Raw genomic sequence first — 15,456 nt, 5'->3', positions numbered from 1 at the left:
AACTCCTTTTCCGTCACGTCCTCGTCCAAGCTTGGGTACACGGGCCTGTCCCAACCCCTAGGGCAGATGATGGAGCAAGGCTAAACAGGAGGGGGGTGGGCAGACCTGGCAACTGATCTGCCTGTACTGGGGGGGGGGGGGGGGTTAACCAGACGTTAAACCGAACTGCCACGAGGCCATCCAGAGGTACTTGAGGGCTTGAGCGCAGGGCCAGTCACCCTGCCTCAAGTAACCTATTGACTACGGACAGCAGTTATGCGATACCCGGACTTCACGATAACAGATCCCCGCACCGTCCAAAAAATAATTTTCTGATGGGCTCATGGCACTCTCTACAGAGCCGGAACCTTGAAGCAACTTGATGACGCCCTAACCATACTGAACATGGACCTCGTAGCTCTACAAGAGATCCGTTGGTTACGGAATGGTGTGCATAACAGGCGTTGTAGGACAGACGGACTCCCTAAAGGACAGTCACATCCAACAGGCATTCAAATCCGCTTTAGGAGAGGTTCTACTACCAGAAAACGAATATGAAGCTACGAGCGAACGGTGGAACGCTCTAAAAACAAAAATAATAAGCTGTGCCAATTCCACACTCCCATCACATCGGGGCAACACCAGATCTGGCTGGTTCTACGAAGAACGGAGACAAGTGACCGAACGTAATAACTGCGCATAATGAGTAATGCAGCAGCGGCATAGAACGCGGGCATGCGCAGAGGAATACGGCTCAGGAGAGAGGAGAAAAGAGTTCACCGCACCAAAAAACAACTTTGGGAAAAGCAGCGGGTGCGGGAACTTCAAGAAATCCGAGTGCGTTACGGAGCAGGAAGAAAGTTTTACCAGGAGATAGCTTCTTCTTCTTCTTTGGCACTACAACCTCGAGAGGTCTCGGCTTGCCATTTCTGGCTTTCTGTGACTTACTTTTACCCGTAGAAAAGTAGTCAGCCTTAAGTACGGGCCAGGAGATAGCAGGTCGCCGAAATAACTTTGGACCTAAGGTGACCTGCTGTCGGAATAAGGATGGGGATCTGGTCAGTTACCAGCCAGAGGTCCTCTCGCGATGGGCTCAGTACTTTGATGAATTGCTAAATGATCAGTTCAACGAACAGCTAGAGGCTCCAGTAGCAGATGATATCATGCTACTGCCACCTTGCATAGATGAAACACGAATGGCCATTGGTCGGCTCAAGAATAACAAGGCACCAGGCAACGACGGAATAGTAGCCGAACTGATCAAAAACGGTGGTGCAGTACTCGAACAGGACATTCATCAAATTACTACTGAGGTATGGGATAGCGAATCGATGCCTTGTGATTGGAATCTTGGCATCATCTATCCCATATACAAGAAGGGAGATAGGCTAGAGTGCAGCAATTACAGGGGTATTACGGTGTTGAATACCGTCTACAAGATTTTCTCCCTAATCTTACAAGATAGACTTGTCCCATTCGTTGAAGAGATAGTCGGAAACTATCAGAGAGGATTCCGAAACGGAAAATCAACCACTGACCAGATCTTCACGATGCGACAAATCTTGGAGAAGATGGCGGAGCAGCAGCTCCACTCTTACCATCTCTTCATTGATTTTAAAGCCGCCAATGACAGCATAGCCAGGGTAAAACTGTACGACGCAATGAGCTCTTTTGGAGTCCAGGCCTGTAAGAATGACAATGGCCAACATCACGTGCCAGGTGAAGGTGGATGGAAAACTCTCAGGGCCCTTTGCTACCACCAAGGGCCTGCGCCAGGGAGATGGGCTCGCCTGTCTCCTCTTCAATCTGGCGCTAGAGAGAGCCATCCGTGACTCAGAGGTGGAAACTTCGGGGACCATCTTCTATAAGTTAATCCAGATCCTGGCATACGCTGATGACATAGACATCATTGGTTTGAGGCTCTCCTATGTAGCAGAAGCTTATCAAAAGATCGAGCGTGCGGCACTAAACCTCGGGTTTAGGAGACTAACGAGGCGAAAAACAAAATGATGGTGGAAACTTCATTTTGGGGTTAAAAGTCAGCACCGAGCTGCCCACCGGTCATACTACAGCCTGAGGAAACTTCTCCACTCTAAATAACTGTCACGACGGACGAAGCTGGGACTGTACAGAACATTTATAGTCCCAGTACTCACATACGCATCTGAGACTTGGACTCTGTCCAAAAATAACGAAGCCCTGTTAGCCGCGTTCGAGAGGAAAATGCTCAGAAGGATTCTTGGCCCCGTATGTGTGGAAGGACAATGGAGGAGACGTTACAATGACGAGCTGTACGATGATCTCACCATCGTACAGCGAATTAGACTCGCCGAGTCCGGCTGATGAGTATGACACAAGAAGTCCTTTTAGGCCGTCCACAAGGACAGAGGAGGCGTGGTAGGCCCAAATTGAGATGGAGTGATGACGTTGATGCATCCGCCATGACGGGCGAGATAATAGATTGTCAGACGAAAGCGCAGGGCCGTAAGCGGTATCGATGATTGTTGCAGCAGGCCAAGATCGCAAAGCGGTTGTAGCGCCTGATAAGTAAGTAAGTAAGGTTGTTGGAAGACCGACGGATATCGGTAATATAGCTGTGGTTCAATGTAGGATTCCACCAAGATTTCATTTTCATGGCTATTTATAATAAGGCTACTGTGTTAAGGCAAACAGCGAAAAGGGTGTGATCTTGTAATGCTGAAAAGTATGGAAGCAAAACCTATGGAATGTTTGCGCGTACCTGCGATTCTTTGGCGTAGTAAACAAAAACAACATGCAAAGTAGCGAAGCGAACCGAAGTCCAACGGATAGCCGTTCGCTCGTTGCGACGCCAACATCGTAAGTAACGCCGCGTAGCTGTAAACAACATTCTGGAGGCTCGTCCACAACGCATTACTACAACAACGTCTGCTCAAAGCGCCTGCGATCACCGTGCCGACCTACACCTGTTCTCCGCATGGCGATTCGAATGGCATTTCATTGCCGTCGCATATTTAATATTCAACGCTGAATCATTGCAAGATCGTTTTCATTCCACGCGTCAACAAACAAGTGCAACTTTCGTACGATCGTTGTTTCTAACTCCCGCGTAACCTTAAGTGCATCAGGAATGCGACGATATGTCATCCCGGCATCTGATGGCACCATGGCCGCTGAATGTTCGCAGGGAAAGTACGATGTGGGATGGCAACGAGAAAGTTCTATTGTTGTGCACCAAACGCTCATCCGATGCCGGTGTGATACAGCCTCGCTGGACCGGTTTTGAATATTATCGTCCGGGGACATCATATCGGGGCTATTGGGTGAGCGTTCTTCGTTTTTTTTTTCTAATTTATTTTACCGGGGGGGGTGGGGCCCTATCAACAGCCGATACATTCGGTTAGGACGGTTAGGAACAGCATTCGTTCTTTCGAAAAACAGGATCTTAAAACTTGCCCCGGGACCTGTTTCTGTGTCCCGGCGCGGTGGATGGATCTGGAACTGAAACTATAAAAGATTCCAACAGTGGACGGATTGGGATCAGTATTTCTTTAAAGTGAGCTTACGGCAGACGCTACATCGTGTGAGGAAGGATTATTTGAGTGGTGTGTTAAGCTTTCGTTTCTGTTTTTGCTCCCAGAGTTGATTTATTGGTTCGTTTGATTAGATTTGATCGTACCCCATTTGCATACCATACTATGGTGAGTGGTTTTAGTGCGCAGTGAGCTTCGTGTATGGTACACACAACTATAATAAAATCCATCCCTTATCCCTAATGTGCGGTCCCAACTCCCGTGTACACACACACACGCGCGCCATCCCCGCAGACCACATACACCGATAAAGGACCCAAACCGGACGGTGGAAAGTTTCTCTCGTTTGATCACATCACCTTCTACGTGGGCAACGCGAAACAAGCGGCCAGCTACTATACGACGCGATTCGGCTTCCAGGACTACGCGTACCAGGGCTTGGAAACTGGAAGCCGCCAGCTGGTAAAGCATGCCGTCCGCCAGAACCGGATCGTGTTCGTGTTTGTGTCGGCCTACGAGCCGGGCCATCGTGAGCTCGGAGACCATCTGGTACGACACGGAGACGGAGTTAAGGATGTTGCTTTCGAGGTAGAGGACCTGGACGTGATCGTGCGCCGGGCCAAGGAAAGGGGAGCCAAGGTGGTGCGCGACGTCTGGGAGGAGTCGGACGAGCATGGTACGGTGCGGTTCGCTACGGTGCAAACGTACGGCGATACCGTGCACACGTTCGTGGAGCGCCATCGCTACCGTGGCCTGTTTCTGCCCGGCTTCCGGCCACCACTGCACGAGGACGTGCTGCTGCCCACGCTGCCCACGGTCGGGCTGAACTTTATCGATCACGTGGTGGGCAATCAGCCCGATTTGCAGATGGAGTCGGTGGCCGCCTGGTACGAGAAGATGCTGATGTTCCACCGGTTCTGGTCGGTGGACGATAGCCAGATCCACACGGAATATTCGGCCCTGCGCTCGATCGTCATGACCAACTACGAGGAAACGATCAAGATGCCGATCAACGAACCGGCCAAGGGAAAGAAAAAGTCACAGATCGAAGAGTACGTCGAGTATTACGGTGGCGCCGGCGTGCAGCACATCGCGCTCAACACCAGCGATATCATCGGTGCCATTCGCAACCTTCGCGCACGGGGCCAACAGTTTCTGTCCATCCCGGACACGTACTACGATCAGCTGCGCCAGCGGCTCAAGTCGAGCGGTGTAAAGATCAAGGAGGATATGGCGGTGCTGCAGGAGCTGAAAATTCTGATCGATTACGACGAGAACGGCTATCTGTTGCAGATCTTCTCCAAGAACATGCAGGACCGGCCAACGCTGTTCATCGAGGTGATTCAACGACACAACCACAATGTAAGTAACGCAAGGACGCACGCATAATGGGGGTCTCTAATGCGATCACCTCTATTCTCTACAGGGATTCGGTGCGGGCAACTTTAAGGCACTGTTCGAAGCAATTGAAGCGGAACAAGAAAAACGTGGAAACTTGTAAAAGGACACACGGACAGCAAGCACCCAGCAGTCGACGCGACGCAATGAGATTGATTGATAAGAGCAGATAAGAGCAGTAGTAGCCAACGGAAATCTACCCTATCGTGAAAGCAATAAAACGAATGCATTAATGTTTTGAATTTTAACCTATTCTTGTTTTCTTTGCAAACGCCACGGATATATTTATAAGGAAGATAGTTTACAGTAAGGCGTGGTATGGCAATCCAAATGGCAACTGTTCCAACGCTCAGCAGAGCCATCACAAATCGTCAGATCGGCTACTCTGGCGTAGGAAGGAAATCGGGATCCCAAAACCCGGGAGGCGTGCTGTGAAGTTGAGCCAGCCGGCAGCTACGACAATGGCGTGGTAATTTCGAACGAGCTGCATCGTTCGATACTCCACGTGCCGTATGGAAATTATACAGCTTAATACAATCATTACACAAACCTTCTTTACCCTTGTCGAAGCTACGATTGAACGGGTTGATTGCACCGGATGGTCTGCCGAATTCGAAAGTATTGACGAAAGAAATGGGATAAAATGGAATGATTAAAATAGAACGATTAAGCACGTTTTTGTTTGATTATAATTACCGTTGCAAATTGTTGCTCCAGGCGTGATCTATTCCTAAACTCGCCTCGCCATCATTCATGCGTTTAGCATTTTCCTCTGCCAAACCGGACACAAATTTGTCATGTTCGTGTTGTGATTCGACGACACTTACGATGGATTGCAGAGTAGCGGACGGCACAAATAGTACTTCCGAATCTCTATTATCTATCTGCTTCTGCCCCGGCCTGCTCGTACCACAATCCGATAGTTTGGTCGTCGAACCTGTGAACGGTCGCCGTTTTTCTCGCTGTGAGTTCGGTTCTTGCTTTATCTTTACCGGCACATCCGGTCCGATTCGATTTATCGATTCCACACCAGGACAATACGTTTGGTTGATGTCATCGAAATCTTCATCATCCTGAGGTGCAGCCGGAAGGTTGGCGGATTGTTCTCCAGCAGCTGTAGATGATGCGGTAGCGTCCGGGCGTTCTCTGGCCACCGCTGTATCGCTTGGTCCTTTCGAAACCATTGTAGATTGCTTTTTCATACGTAAGCTTTTCAAAAATTTCGATTTACTAGCGACGGACGGTGGCGTTGGTACAACAAAGTCGCTGAACAGCGTATCATTGCCTCCCTCGTGGTCCGGTTCGTTTGCATGTGAGTGCTTGGGCTGGCGTACGAAATTAAGCTTGGCTTGACGAAAACGAGCGTTACTATCCGCCAGCGAATGGAACCGTTTAAGTCCGGTCGGTGTGACTTCCGCGTTGGGAGAATCCACCTTCACCTTGCTCTTCTTTCCCGTCCATTTGCCATTTGGCGTGACGGTGGTGGTAGTGGCGCTGACGGGCTTCTCCGCCGACACGGTAGAACTTTCCAATGCCTTAAAATCCTTGCCAAATCGACTCTCGCGTATGACATTCTTTGGGGATTCAATTTTCTCGTGAAACAAAAGCTTCGTTGCTGCACGTACAGTTGCCGGTCTGATGGCCGGTTCATTTCTAGGAGAAACTATCTCTCTCAATGGAGCAACGGCAGGTGAGGGAGGGGTTTGAGTAAGCATGAAGAATGGCTCATCCGAATCTATGATATTCTGCTCGAGCCTTGACGACACATCGGAGTCCGATTTGTGTGGAAAAATGTTAGAATCTTCCAGCATCGATACATTCTCCTTGCACGCCGAAAGGGATGAATCCAACGAGTGTACTTTGCGTTTCTTTACCGGCGATCGTAAATCGAGCACATTCGAGGTGGGTAAACGTTTCCGTTGTTGTGCTAACTCTTCCTCCAGGCACGCCAATTCCTTTTTTGCATCGTTTTGTCTTTTATGAATCTCTGAAAAAACCGGGAATGTAATCGGTATGAAGAAGGATCCGTCGTCCGGATCTACACCTTACCAAACGCATTTTCTAATATTCGGTCGACGTACACGAAGATATCGTCCTCTACTTTGCTGAAGCTGTTATATTTCAGGAGTAAGCTACACAAATTAACCATATTTGAGTGATTTTCACCGCTCACAAGCACAATTCAACACATTGCAAGCGCGTTTTATTTATAATGCGCAGCCGGATTATCGTGTTTTTCATTTCATGGCCCAGAATCAGAAGCCCGCACTTTTTGTGATGTTATGGGGGGTAGGGTACTGATGATGAAATGTTTTGAATCTTCCAAGCAACATAAAAGTGAGTTCTTTTTTACATTTTGTATTGGTATGTTGCCATGAATAAGGAAAAATCGAATATAATGCAGTTTGAAAGGACAGCTAATGATTTGTTTCAGTAAATTCAAATATTTTGGAATTAAAAATTGATGCGTAGCACGTTAATGTCACTGGTCTACCCCTTGATTGTCAAATGAAGTGACATTTCCTAAAATAAAATAAAAACAAGCAGCAGTCTGTTGCAGGTAAACAAAAATAACAAGCGGTGCAGATACTGGTAAATTGCCCGACAAAACAAGGATTTCGATTACAAACGGCATTTGGACACAGAAAGCGGTGAAAAATGTCCTCGCCCTCGGATCACAAACCTGCAACAGCAGATAGGTGCTATAATGATAAAAGTCCTCCACTGTATCCAAGCACGCATCGGTTCCAGCCGCTCGGATTTAGCACACCCCAGCAGCGCGGGGACTTTTCGTTTCAGGCAAGAAATTGTTACTCCGCACAGCCGAAACATTTACTACCGCGAGCTAAGGGTAGCGATGGGCGTTATCGGCACAGACCAGACGATACCCCATACCAGGATCGATCAAACCATTTCTCACAGGACCGCACGGGTAACGCTGAGCAGAGAAATGCAAATTTTAATTCCGGAAAACGTCTTGGTTTTGGTCATAGCTGGAGAGGACACAATAACAGAAATCAACGCTTTGGAGGGCACAGACCACAACACAACCATCGGCAACGGCAGGTAAGTGTAGTTCAGCTAAATTAAAACACTGCATGATGCTAAACGATGTACTGATGTATTCGCAGACGAGCAACGAATCATACAACATCGGGGATTATTTCCATCCATCCATGCTGGAGGATCCGTGGGAGTTTTGGCTACGGAAAGACAATCCAGCAATTGATCACTCCCCGAAACAAGAATCTTCGGATAGGGCGGAAGAAGAGGTTGGAGATATCGAAAATAGTGACGAATAGTTGCTCCATGTAGCTAGAAATCACTGCCCGGACGTGCGTTGGAATGTAAATATGTACTTGTGTACAAGAAAAGAATAACTCATTTGTACAAAATTCTACGGAAGCGTAGTTTTAATGCGTAACACTGCAGAAGAGAGAAAACCTTTTTTTTACAAAAATAAAATACAATTATTAATCATATTAAGTTAATCATATCGTGTTTTTTTATCTTTTCGTCTGAAAAAGTGAAACTTCCGTACATGTTTATACTGCGGCTATACACAAATTCTCCTGAGCTTTTAAGGAGCTGTTAAAGAGCGTAGACGTTCTTAGCGTGGAACATCTGCCAACTGATGAAACTACATAAAGTAACATTTGCAGGTAACAAGTAGATCCTTTTTTATCAAACTAGTGTTTTCCATGTTTTTAACACGAACAATTATCATAACAATTTACATGAACACCATTTTCAAATAAACCGACCGAAACTGGTCCTTAAGCGTGAAGAACGACGACGTGTAATCGCTGCTTAAGCTTCGTCGCTAGGGAACACAGTTGCCAGCTTTCAATGTGTGCGTGTCAGTTGCGTTACATCGCCCTTATGTGGTGGTCGCTTCGGCCGAAGGCATCGAGTCCATGATCATTGGCTGACTGCAACACAGACCGCGTACAGTGTGCTGTTAAGATCCCAGCTTGTAAGATCGCGTGGTGTGACGCGCTGTCGCTGTGAGCCTTTTTTTGTTCTATGAGAACTTAAAAATTGTAATCTTGCAAGTAAGTGACGATGGTTACAAACATTTAGCTAGCTGCAGCAAATATTACAGTCTTGGAAAGTGGAAAACGGTGCCATTCGGAAGTGTGGCAGTGCTTTGTTTGAATATTGGGTGATTTATGTATTAAAATGTGGTGTACTGTGTAAGAAGCGTGTACGCAAACGTGTGTTTTGGATGTGAAGTGCCAACATAAAACAGCATCATTCTTCATTGTGCAACTCACAACTTCAATAAAACAACTGCTACGTCAGTGCACATGCATGCGGTCTCCGGAGACCTGAGTCGGTGTTGAAGGGCGAGGTCATCAATTTCTGGAATTCTGGACAAATTCCTGTGCCTTATCGAATGCTTCGATCGGATTCGGAACCGAAGCAACGCTATGCGTACTGTGTGGCCCCACGCTCTAATGCTGATATTGTGTGTTTGCTATGTTTTGCCTATGGGTCTGTCTCGCTGTTTCTTGCTTGTGCAAACCAGATTGAACGACGTTCATGTTCGCTATTTTGTGGCTCTTTTCTCTCTCTCTCTCTCTCTCTCTCTCTCTCTCTCTCTCTCTCGTTGGTTCATTCGTTCGTATGGAGACGTTGCACGCGTACAGACACATAAAAGAAATGATCGTTTGAATCTATGGTCGAGGTCAACCATTGCGTGTCTGCTGTCGCGTAAGATGCGAACCTAAAATTTAGTGAAACAATGTGAACTGTTCCAAAAGAAGATCGAATTTGTAAAAATCGCGTTTCTCTGTGTGCTCGCTACTACATACACGCATGAAAGGGAATTTATTCTGGCGTTTTTGGAGTTCGTGCAACATAACAAAGGAACCGGTGTTTTTCTTTCCCTTCGCTCCTTGGCTAATACAGTTGCCAATGTTGTTTGTGTTGTGTGCATGTGTTGGTGACATCAGCGAAAGGAGAGCTGGATGCATCGTGATGCTATGGTGTGCGTGCACGGGCATCTATGGAAGGAAACGAGACAGCAACGAATGAAAGCGTGTGCAAAGGATATATAAACGCACCATGCCCGCATGCACAGATGGTGCACGTTTGATGGTGGTGAGGACTATTTCTACACACATTTTGTCTCGAACGCAAATGCGCTTGCTGTACGCCGAACTGAACGCTACCAGTGTATGCATGCGTCCGTGTGTTAGGCCGTATTCGTAGCGATGTGAGTGGAATGCAAAAATATGCATTCTGATGCAGATTGCATATTGCCTGTGGTGAATTGGAATGAGGGTAAAGTTGATCGTTCAATCAAGGCAAATCGCAAGCCTTTCGATGTTTAACAAGCGCTTAAAGTAATCGAAATTAGTTCCAATTTGTTTAAATTTTATGTTGCAAGCCTCTTTGCCCACATGCGCCAACATCCATTGCCGGAAAAAAGGGATATAATGCTATTTACCCTTCCTATGCCACACTTAATCCGGTTTTGTTAGTGAGTGTGCACATGCAGCAGGATGCACATACCGTCACACAAGGGGATGCATGAATGAAATCAATTTGTTAAGCGCGGCGATGATTCCGGGCACACTGATGGGCGGCCCCCATGATGCTATCGCATACTTTCGAGACACACACCCGTACGCGTACCCAAATAAGAATTCTCACCCAACGAAGGCAAGGATCCAAAACCGCAGATGAACCTCCCCACGAATGCGAGGCTCAAAGTGGAAGTAAGAAAAAAGCCGGTTTACGCCAGCAGTACCAACCCCAGCCCTTCTTAGTACGTCACATTCCAAGGTTCCACGGGTCGGCGCATTGCGTGCTCCTGCTCAATGCATCGACCCCGTTTCGTTTTCGGGCGTTGGTGAATGTTGGGGACCGTCAGCACAATGGTAACACTTCTAAACACTGTTCTGGAACGTTTGCCACCGAAAATTGATTTATTCTCACCGAAAATCAGTCCAAATACTCTGGAGAGTGTAAGCCAATATCAATCGGTTTGACAAGACTGTTGAAATATCTTTTTACAAAAATGATTTTTTTTTGTCCACAAAAACAAAGTATCCATTAGAGGTGAAAATAGTCCTTTACAGAAATTAAAACTTTTGTTGGTTTGGTGGGGCCGGGGTTATAAAAAAAAATAAAAAAAATTTATTAAAAAAAATAAAAAAACGACACGGCGACACGGCAGGCAGGTTTAAATCCCATCCAGACCGCCTCCCCGTATGTAAGGCTGACTACTTTTCTACGGGTAAAATTAAGTCACAGAAAGCCAGAAATGGCAGGCCGAGACCTCTCGAGGTTGTAGTGCCAAGGAAGAAGACGAAGAATCCACAGCCGAATGCAAAATTCCATAGTTGCGTTGCAAATCTTCCATAACTGTAGGTCGGTCAGATTCCACTATATGATGGCAACGTTTCACAACGGGCTTACAACAGGCCACTATCCATTTAAAACATTCCCCTAAGCGATTCTACAGTTCAATTATACTGGTTAAATTCCTGTACTTTGGGGCATAGCTGTAACCAGATTCTAACACGAGGTGAGACCGTTCGCTGGACTCCCTATTCAGTGACAGGTGAATCAATTAAATAAAGCCAGAAATGACAGGCCAAGAATTCTTGAGAAAGGAACTTTCTTGAGTAATGTCCGTCTCATTGACTCAGAAATCAATTACTGGTAAAATACTCTTTCCGTGATGGTAGATCGAACATTACCAGAATCTCGCAAAGGTCTTTCTTTTTTAGAGTAACTCAACAAACAAGGAAACCGCCTTAAGCTACAAACTTCAATATTCCTAACGGTGCCGGGGACCGAAGTGTTTAACTGCATCTATAAGCTCATTTGTTTATCATCAAAGCGGCTTTTCTAGCGTCTTTTGTGGCTCCCTGCACACTCTCTCTCCTTCTACTGCACGCTGCATCAAATCAAACAGATGCAGTTGTGGATCGAATGGTTGGGCGAAAGGGTTTAAGCCCTCCAGGGGTTTCTATAACCTCGCCGCTGCACGGTACTCACTGCTGCCACTGCCAGTTGACTGCGGTCCCGGTGCCTTATGGGCGGTGCGCGAGATCAGATACGAAACGGGCGATGCAACTGGACGGCAAGCCCGAGATCATTGATGCACAATGGAGATGAAATTATGTGCTTGTGTGGGTGAGGATGGGAATGGCTTTCTCTGGTTTGTGTCTTAGCCCTGGCAGTGTTCTACACATTTGCATCGCGCGTCCTCCCCACAAAAGCGCTCATGCTCTTGTTTGGTTTGATTCTGTACGGCGCTCTACTGGAAGAGCATGTGGTAGAGTGCATCCAAATCAAACCGTGGAAAGGTGAAGGAAGGGGGGGGGGGGGGGGAGGGCAAGGGCGGCGAAGCAAAGTTCAACGATTTGTACATAAAATGCGATGCTTTTGTATGCGTTCGTTTCGTTCTGGGTGATGATGGTGCTCCTGGTGCTGGGTGCTGCCGTTGTTATTGCATCTGCGTTTGCGTCGTTGCCGGGGTCGGGTGTCTGTTTGATGAACTGCTATTTCTGTGCAATGTCCTCCACATCCCTCCTCCAATGGTGGGTATTTGTTTTTGGGGTAGACGTTCTCAACCATATGGTTCGTATTTTAACAGACAAGCTTCATTCGCTTGGTCGCTGTTGTCTATATATCTGCGATGCAATTGCTCTTGTGCTCGATGGTGTGATACTACATCGAAAAAAGTAGAATACTTCTTCTGAAAAAAGGCCAAAAGAAAAAGATCAGTAGATTTAAACGTAAAAATGAACGTTCAACATGAACTCTCTTTCGCTCGGCTACGATCAAGATACTTTTCGATGGCTTGCGTTGGCTCACCCATGTTTCGTAACCTTTTAAAGTCATTGGTTGAATATTTCATCATCCCGCAAAACAGATAATGTTCACACATTTGATGCTCAATTGCGACGTAAAGCAATTGGATGAAAATTGTAAGAGATACCGATTACGGCGGTAGCATAATTTAGCGCTTCCATTTTCCGAAACACTGCTGCTGCTGGTGTTGAAGGCCTGCAAGAAAAAAAAAAGTTGAAATAATGAACCTTGGTTCTCCATTTCATTCCGCCAGGTTTTTTGTTTCGTGAATAACTTATTTTTGTAGTTCAAATGGCTGGCCAACAAATTTCTTCAAATGGCTTCGGATGGATCGAGAGTAACTACCATCAGCCGCCAGTTTTTCTCTAATTGCAACGATTCCGCCGTTTTTGGCCGATCGTGAATTTGGAGTGAGCGTGAGTGAGTGAAAATCGAAAAATAATCACCCCGCCAGGTTATTAAGCGCTGGGTGTGTAGGTAACTTGTTTTTTCCCTCTCTGTGTTGTTTTTTTCCCTCCAAATTCTTCTCGATCAATTGGAGCTTTCCGATCGCGGTGGAAATACGATGAAAGTGGAAACTGTAGCTGTGGGTATTCCCGATTCCGATTCGATAGAAGCATGGGGAAAATGGAATGGTTTCGCAGGAAGGAAGCATGGAGCAGAGATGGAGCCATCCAGCCATTCCGATGCCGGAAAGGTGTGTGTTTCCGCTGTACGGGAATGGGTGGAATGGTGAATGTAAAGGGGGTAGAGTGAACGATCCAATACTGAAAGGGAACGAACATGGCCGTCGAAATGCTGGCCCGAAATATCTTGCTGCCTTTGCTGTATGCGTATGCTAATGCACAGCGGGTATACATATCGATTGCCGGGAGTCGTCGTGGTGCCTGATCATAAACGTTGTTAGACATGAAACTTCAACTCCACACGGTCACGCGAGCATAAGTTTTATGTTTTTCGGGTTGTTGAGGTCGTACAGCGTGTTGCCAAATCTAGTGCGGGCTTCTCTGGTGTATGTTGATACTTTGCTGGCGTTTGTGTGCGGTACGACGCACTGAAAGCTACAGTCTGAAAGCATGGATTATCCCGGGCCCCGATAAATGGTCTCAATCACGCACATTTTGAAGTATCGCTGCTAGGTCCTACAACGCTTTTTGTTGGACTAACTTCAGGAGCCGAAAGATTTACCAGAATGAGCGTACTCTTACCTTTTTTCAGCGGCAAGCAAAGTTTTAATGCTAGAAGAAGCAAAAAAAGTCAGGACGTGTATTGGTAAAATATTTAATGTTGTACGCGATAGGACCATATTGCCAGTTTAATGCATTACCTGATTACGTTGGCAGTTTATAATGCATCGCGATGCATTTCGTTGCGCCTGACTAGTATTTATTGTTCAACCCTCTAAACCGACGTTGGCGTTGTACTCAGCCAAGCATGTCTCGCGCACCGTAAAAAAAGGGTCGTGAATTATTTTATTCCACCGATCGGTTTATAAATACAGTATGTGTGTGTGTGTATCAATCGCGCTTTTGCACTGAAATTGTACGGAAATAATTTTAAATTTTGTCTCATGAAACGATCAACAACCTTTTATCATTACACTAGGCACAGCTGTTTATTAGCGCCCAGTAAATAAACAAATAGGTATGTCTGTGCCAGTTTTTATTCTATTCATTTTTATTATACTTTTTAACTGAACACTTTATTATTGTGCAAAATGAAGTAGAATCCGTGTTCGTTTCCTTAGCTTTGTCGCTGTGAAAACACTGCCCCAGTGACACGTTTCATTGAAGAACGTGTTCTATTTCGACGGGTTTGTTGTTGTGGTGAACCTTTGGCCAGTATGATAAGCTAGATTGATTTATTTGTACACTGTGTTCTAGCAGTACGTGCTTTGTCGTATGTCTTTCGCGTGACAATAGGAAAATATTCTCCTGCGCGGAAGCAGAATAAGGATAAGTTTTGTAGTTGAAAACCGTGGAGAACAATAAAGTACAAGGCTCATATGGACAGTTACAACTTTTAATTAAACGAATCGACACAATGGAACGATCAAATCTACATCTGACAGTGACGGATAATAGAATAAGACCACAGGTAATAGAGTAAGATTTTGAAAATTTAAGAAATAAACTTTTATTTAATTTAGAATTTCGAACAAATTTTGTTTTACAGCTTAAGAATCTCGTTTTTACAATTTTCAACTTCGGATTGGAAAATCGGTTAACCTTACTAATGTTTTTGATTTAAATTAAAAAATTGAAGTAAACTTAATGTTTCTGCGTATCATCGTATCGTATTCCTAGTAATAGTATCGAAAGCAATAGTTTGGAAAGCGTTTATGGTGACTCATTCTATTGTCCGCCACTGTATGTGCCCAAACGAGATATGGTTACGATCATGTGTTAAATGACAGCTGTACGATGGGGCTGGATGTCTGCAACATCAGCAGGCGAAACAACTCCCAATGGTGGCCGGAAAACAGTACATGCGTAAGCAAGAGTTCATTAGCGCGCGCACAACGCTTAGTTGGAAGCGTATTTTTACGCAGAGCAGCTAGTAGACGGACGATCAAAAAAGGTGTAGCTGGCTGTACTCTCTAACCCGAAAAAAAAAAAAAACAATCACAAAGCTGTGTGGTTCGAAGGTGGTTTCGAACGTTTGCCCTTGTCCGGAAGTGGAACTTTCTTCTTTTTGTTATTCCACCTTCATTTCGTCTTCAAATCTTCCTCGT

General features: G+C 45.9%; 4 protein-coding genes across 6 annotated transcripts in view; 3 read left to right on the top strand and 1 right to left on the bottom strand.

Moving 5' to 3' along the window:
* The first annotated feature begins 3,497 nt into the window (after positions 1–3,497).
* LOC118512320 (4-hydroxyphenylpyruvate dioxygenase) lies at positions 3,498–5,137 on the top strand. The gene is made up of 3 exons (XM_036056579.1): positions 3,498–3,659; positions 3,786–4,853; positions 4,918–5,137. Exons 1-3 carry the CDS (start codon positions 3,657–3,659, stop codon positions 4,990–4,992), a joined length of 1,146 nt encoding a protein of 381 aa, XP_035912472.1. The 5' UTR covers positions 3,498–3,656; the 3' UTR covers positions 4,993–5,137.
* LOC118512319 lies at positions 5,125–7,166 on the bottom strand. Its single transcript, XM_036056578.1, has 3 exons — positions 6,939–7,166; positions 5,586–6,876; positions 5,125–5,492 (listed from the first exon to the last, which is right to left on the bottom strand). The coding sequence occupies exons 1-3, from the start codon at positions 7,036–7,038 to the stop codon at positions 5,270–5,272; spliced, it is 1,614 nt and encodes a 537-aa protein (XP_035912471.1). The 5' UTR covers positions 7,039–7,166; the 3' UTR covers positions 5,125–5,269.
* Positions 7,167–7,424: 258 nt separating this feature from the next.
* Positions 7,425–8,375, top strand: LOC118512322. The gene is made up of 2 exons (XM_036056581.1): positions 7,425–7,955; positions 8,021–8,375. Exons 1-2 carry the CDS (start codon positions 7,548–7,550, stop codon positions 8,189–8,191), a joined length of 579 nt encoding a protein of 192 aa, XP_035912474.1. The 5' UTR covers positions 7,425–7,547; the 3' UTR covers positions 8,192–8,375.
* A 390-nt stretch (positions 8,376–8,765) lies between these two features.
* The window catches only part of LOC118512314 (formin-like protein), a 28,942-nt gene continuing 22,251 nt past the window's right edge, over positions 8,766–15,456 (top strand). Inside the window, exon 1 of one of the 3 annotated variants that reach the window (XM_036056567.1) lies at positions 8,766–8,865. The gene's annotated coding sequence lies outside the window, so the exon portion shown is untranslated. Of the gene's footprint in view, positions 8,945–15,456 lie in introns of all 3 variants that reach the window. The other 2 variants (XM_036056566.1, XM_036056565.1) reach the window with 2 other exon arrangements.

The sequence above is a fragment of the Anopheles stephensi genome, chromosome 3 (genome assembly GCF_013141755.1).
Source record: "Anopheles stephensi strain Indian chromosome 3, UCI_ANSTEP_V1.0, whole genome shotgun sequence".
In the NCBI taxonomy this organism is placed as follows: domain Eukaryota; kingdom Metazoa; phylum Arthropoda; class Insecta; order Diptera; family Culicidae; genus Anopheles; species Anopheles stephensi.
The sequence above is the reverse complement of the archived record's forward strand: the minus strand, read 5'-3'. Positions and strand labels throughout refer to the sequence as shown.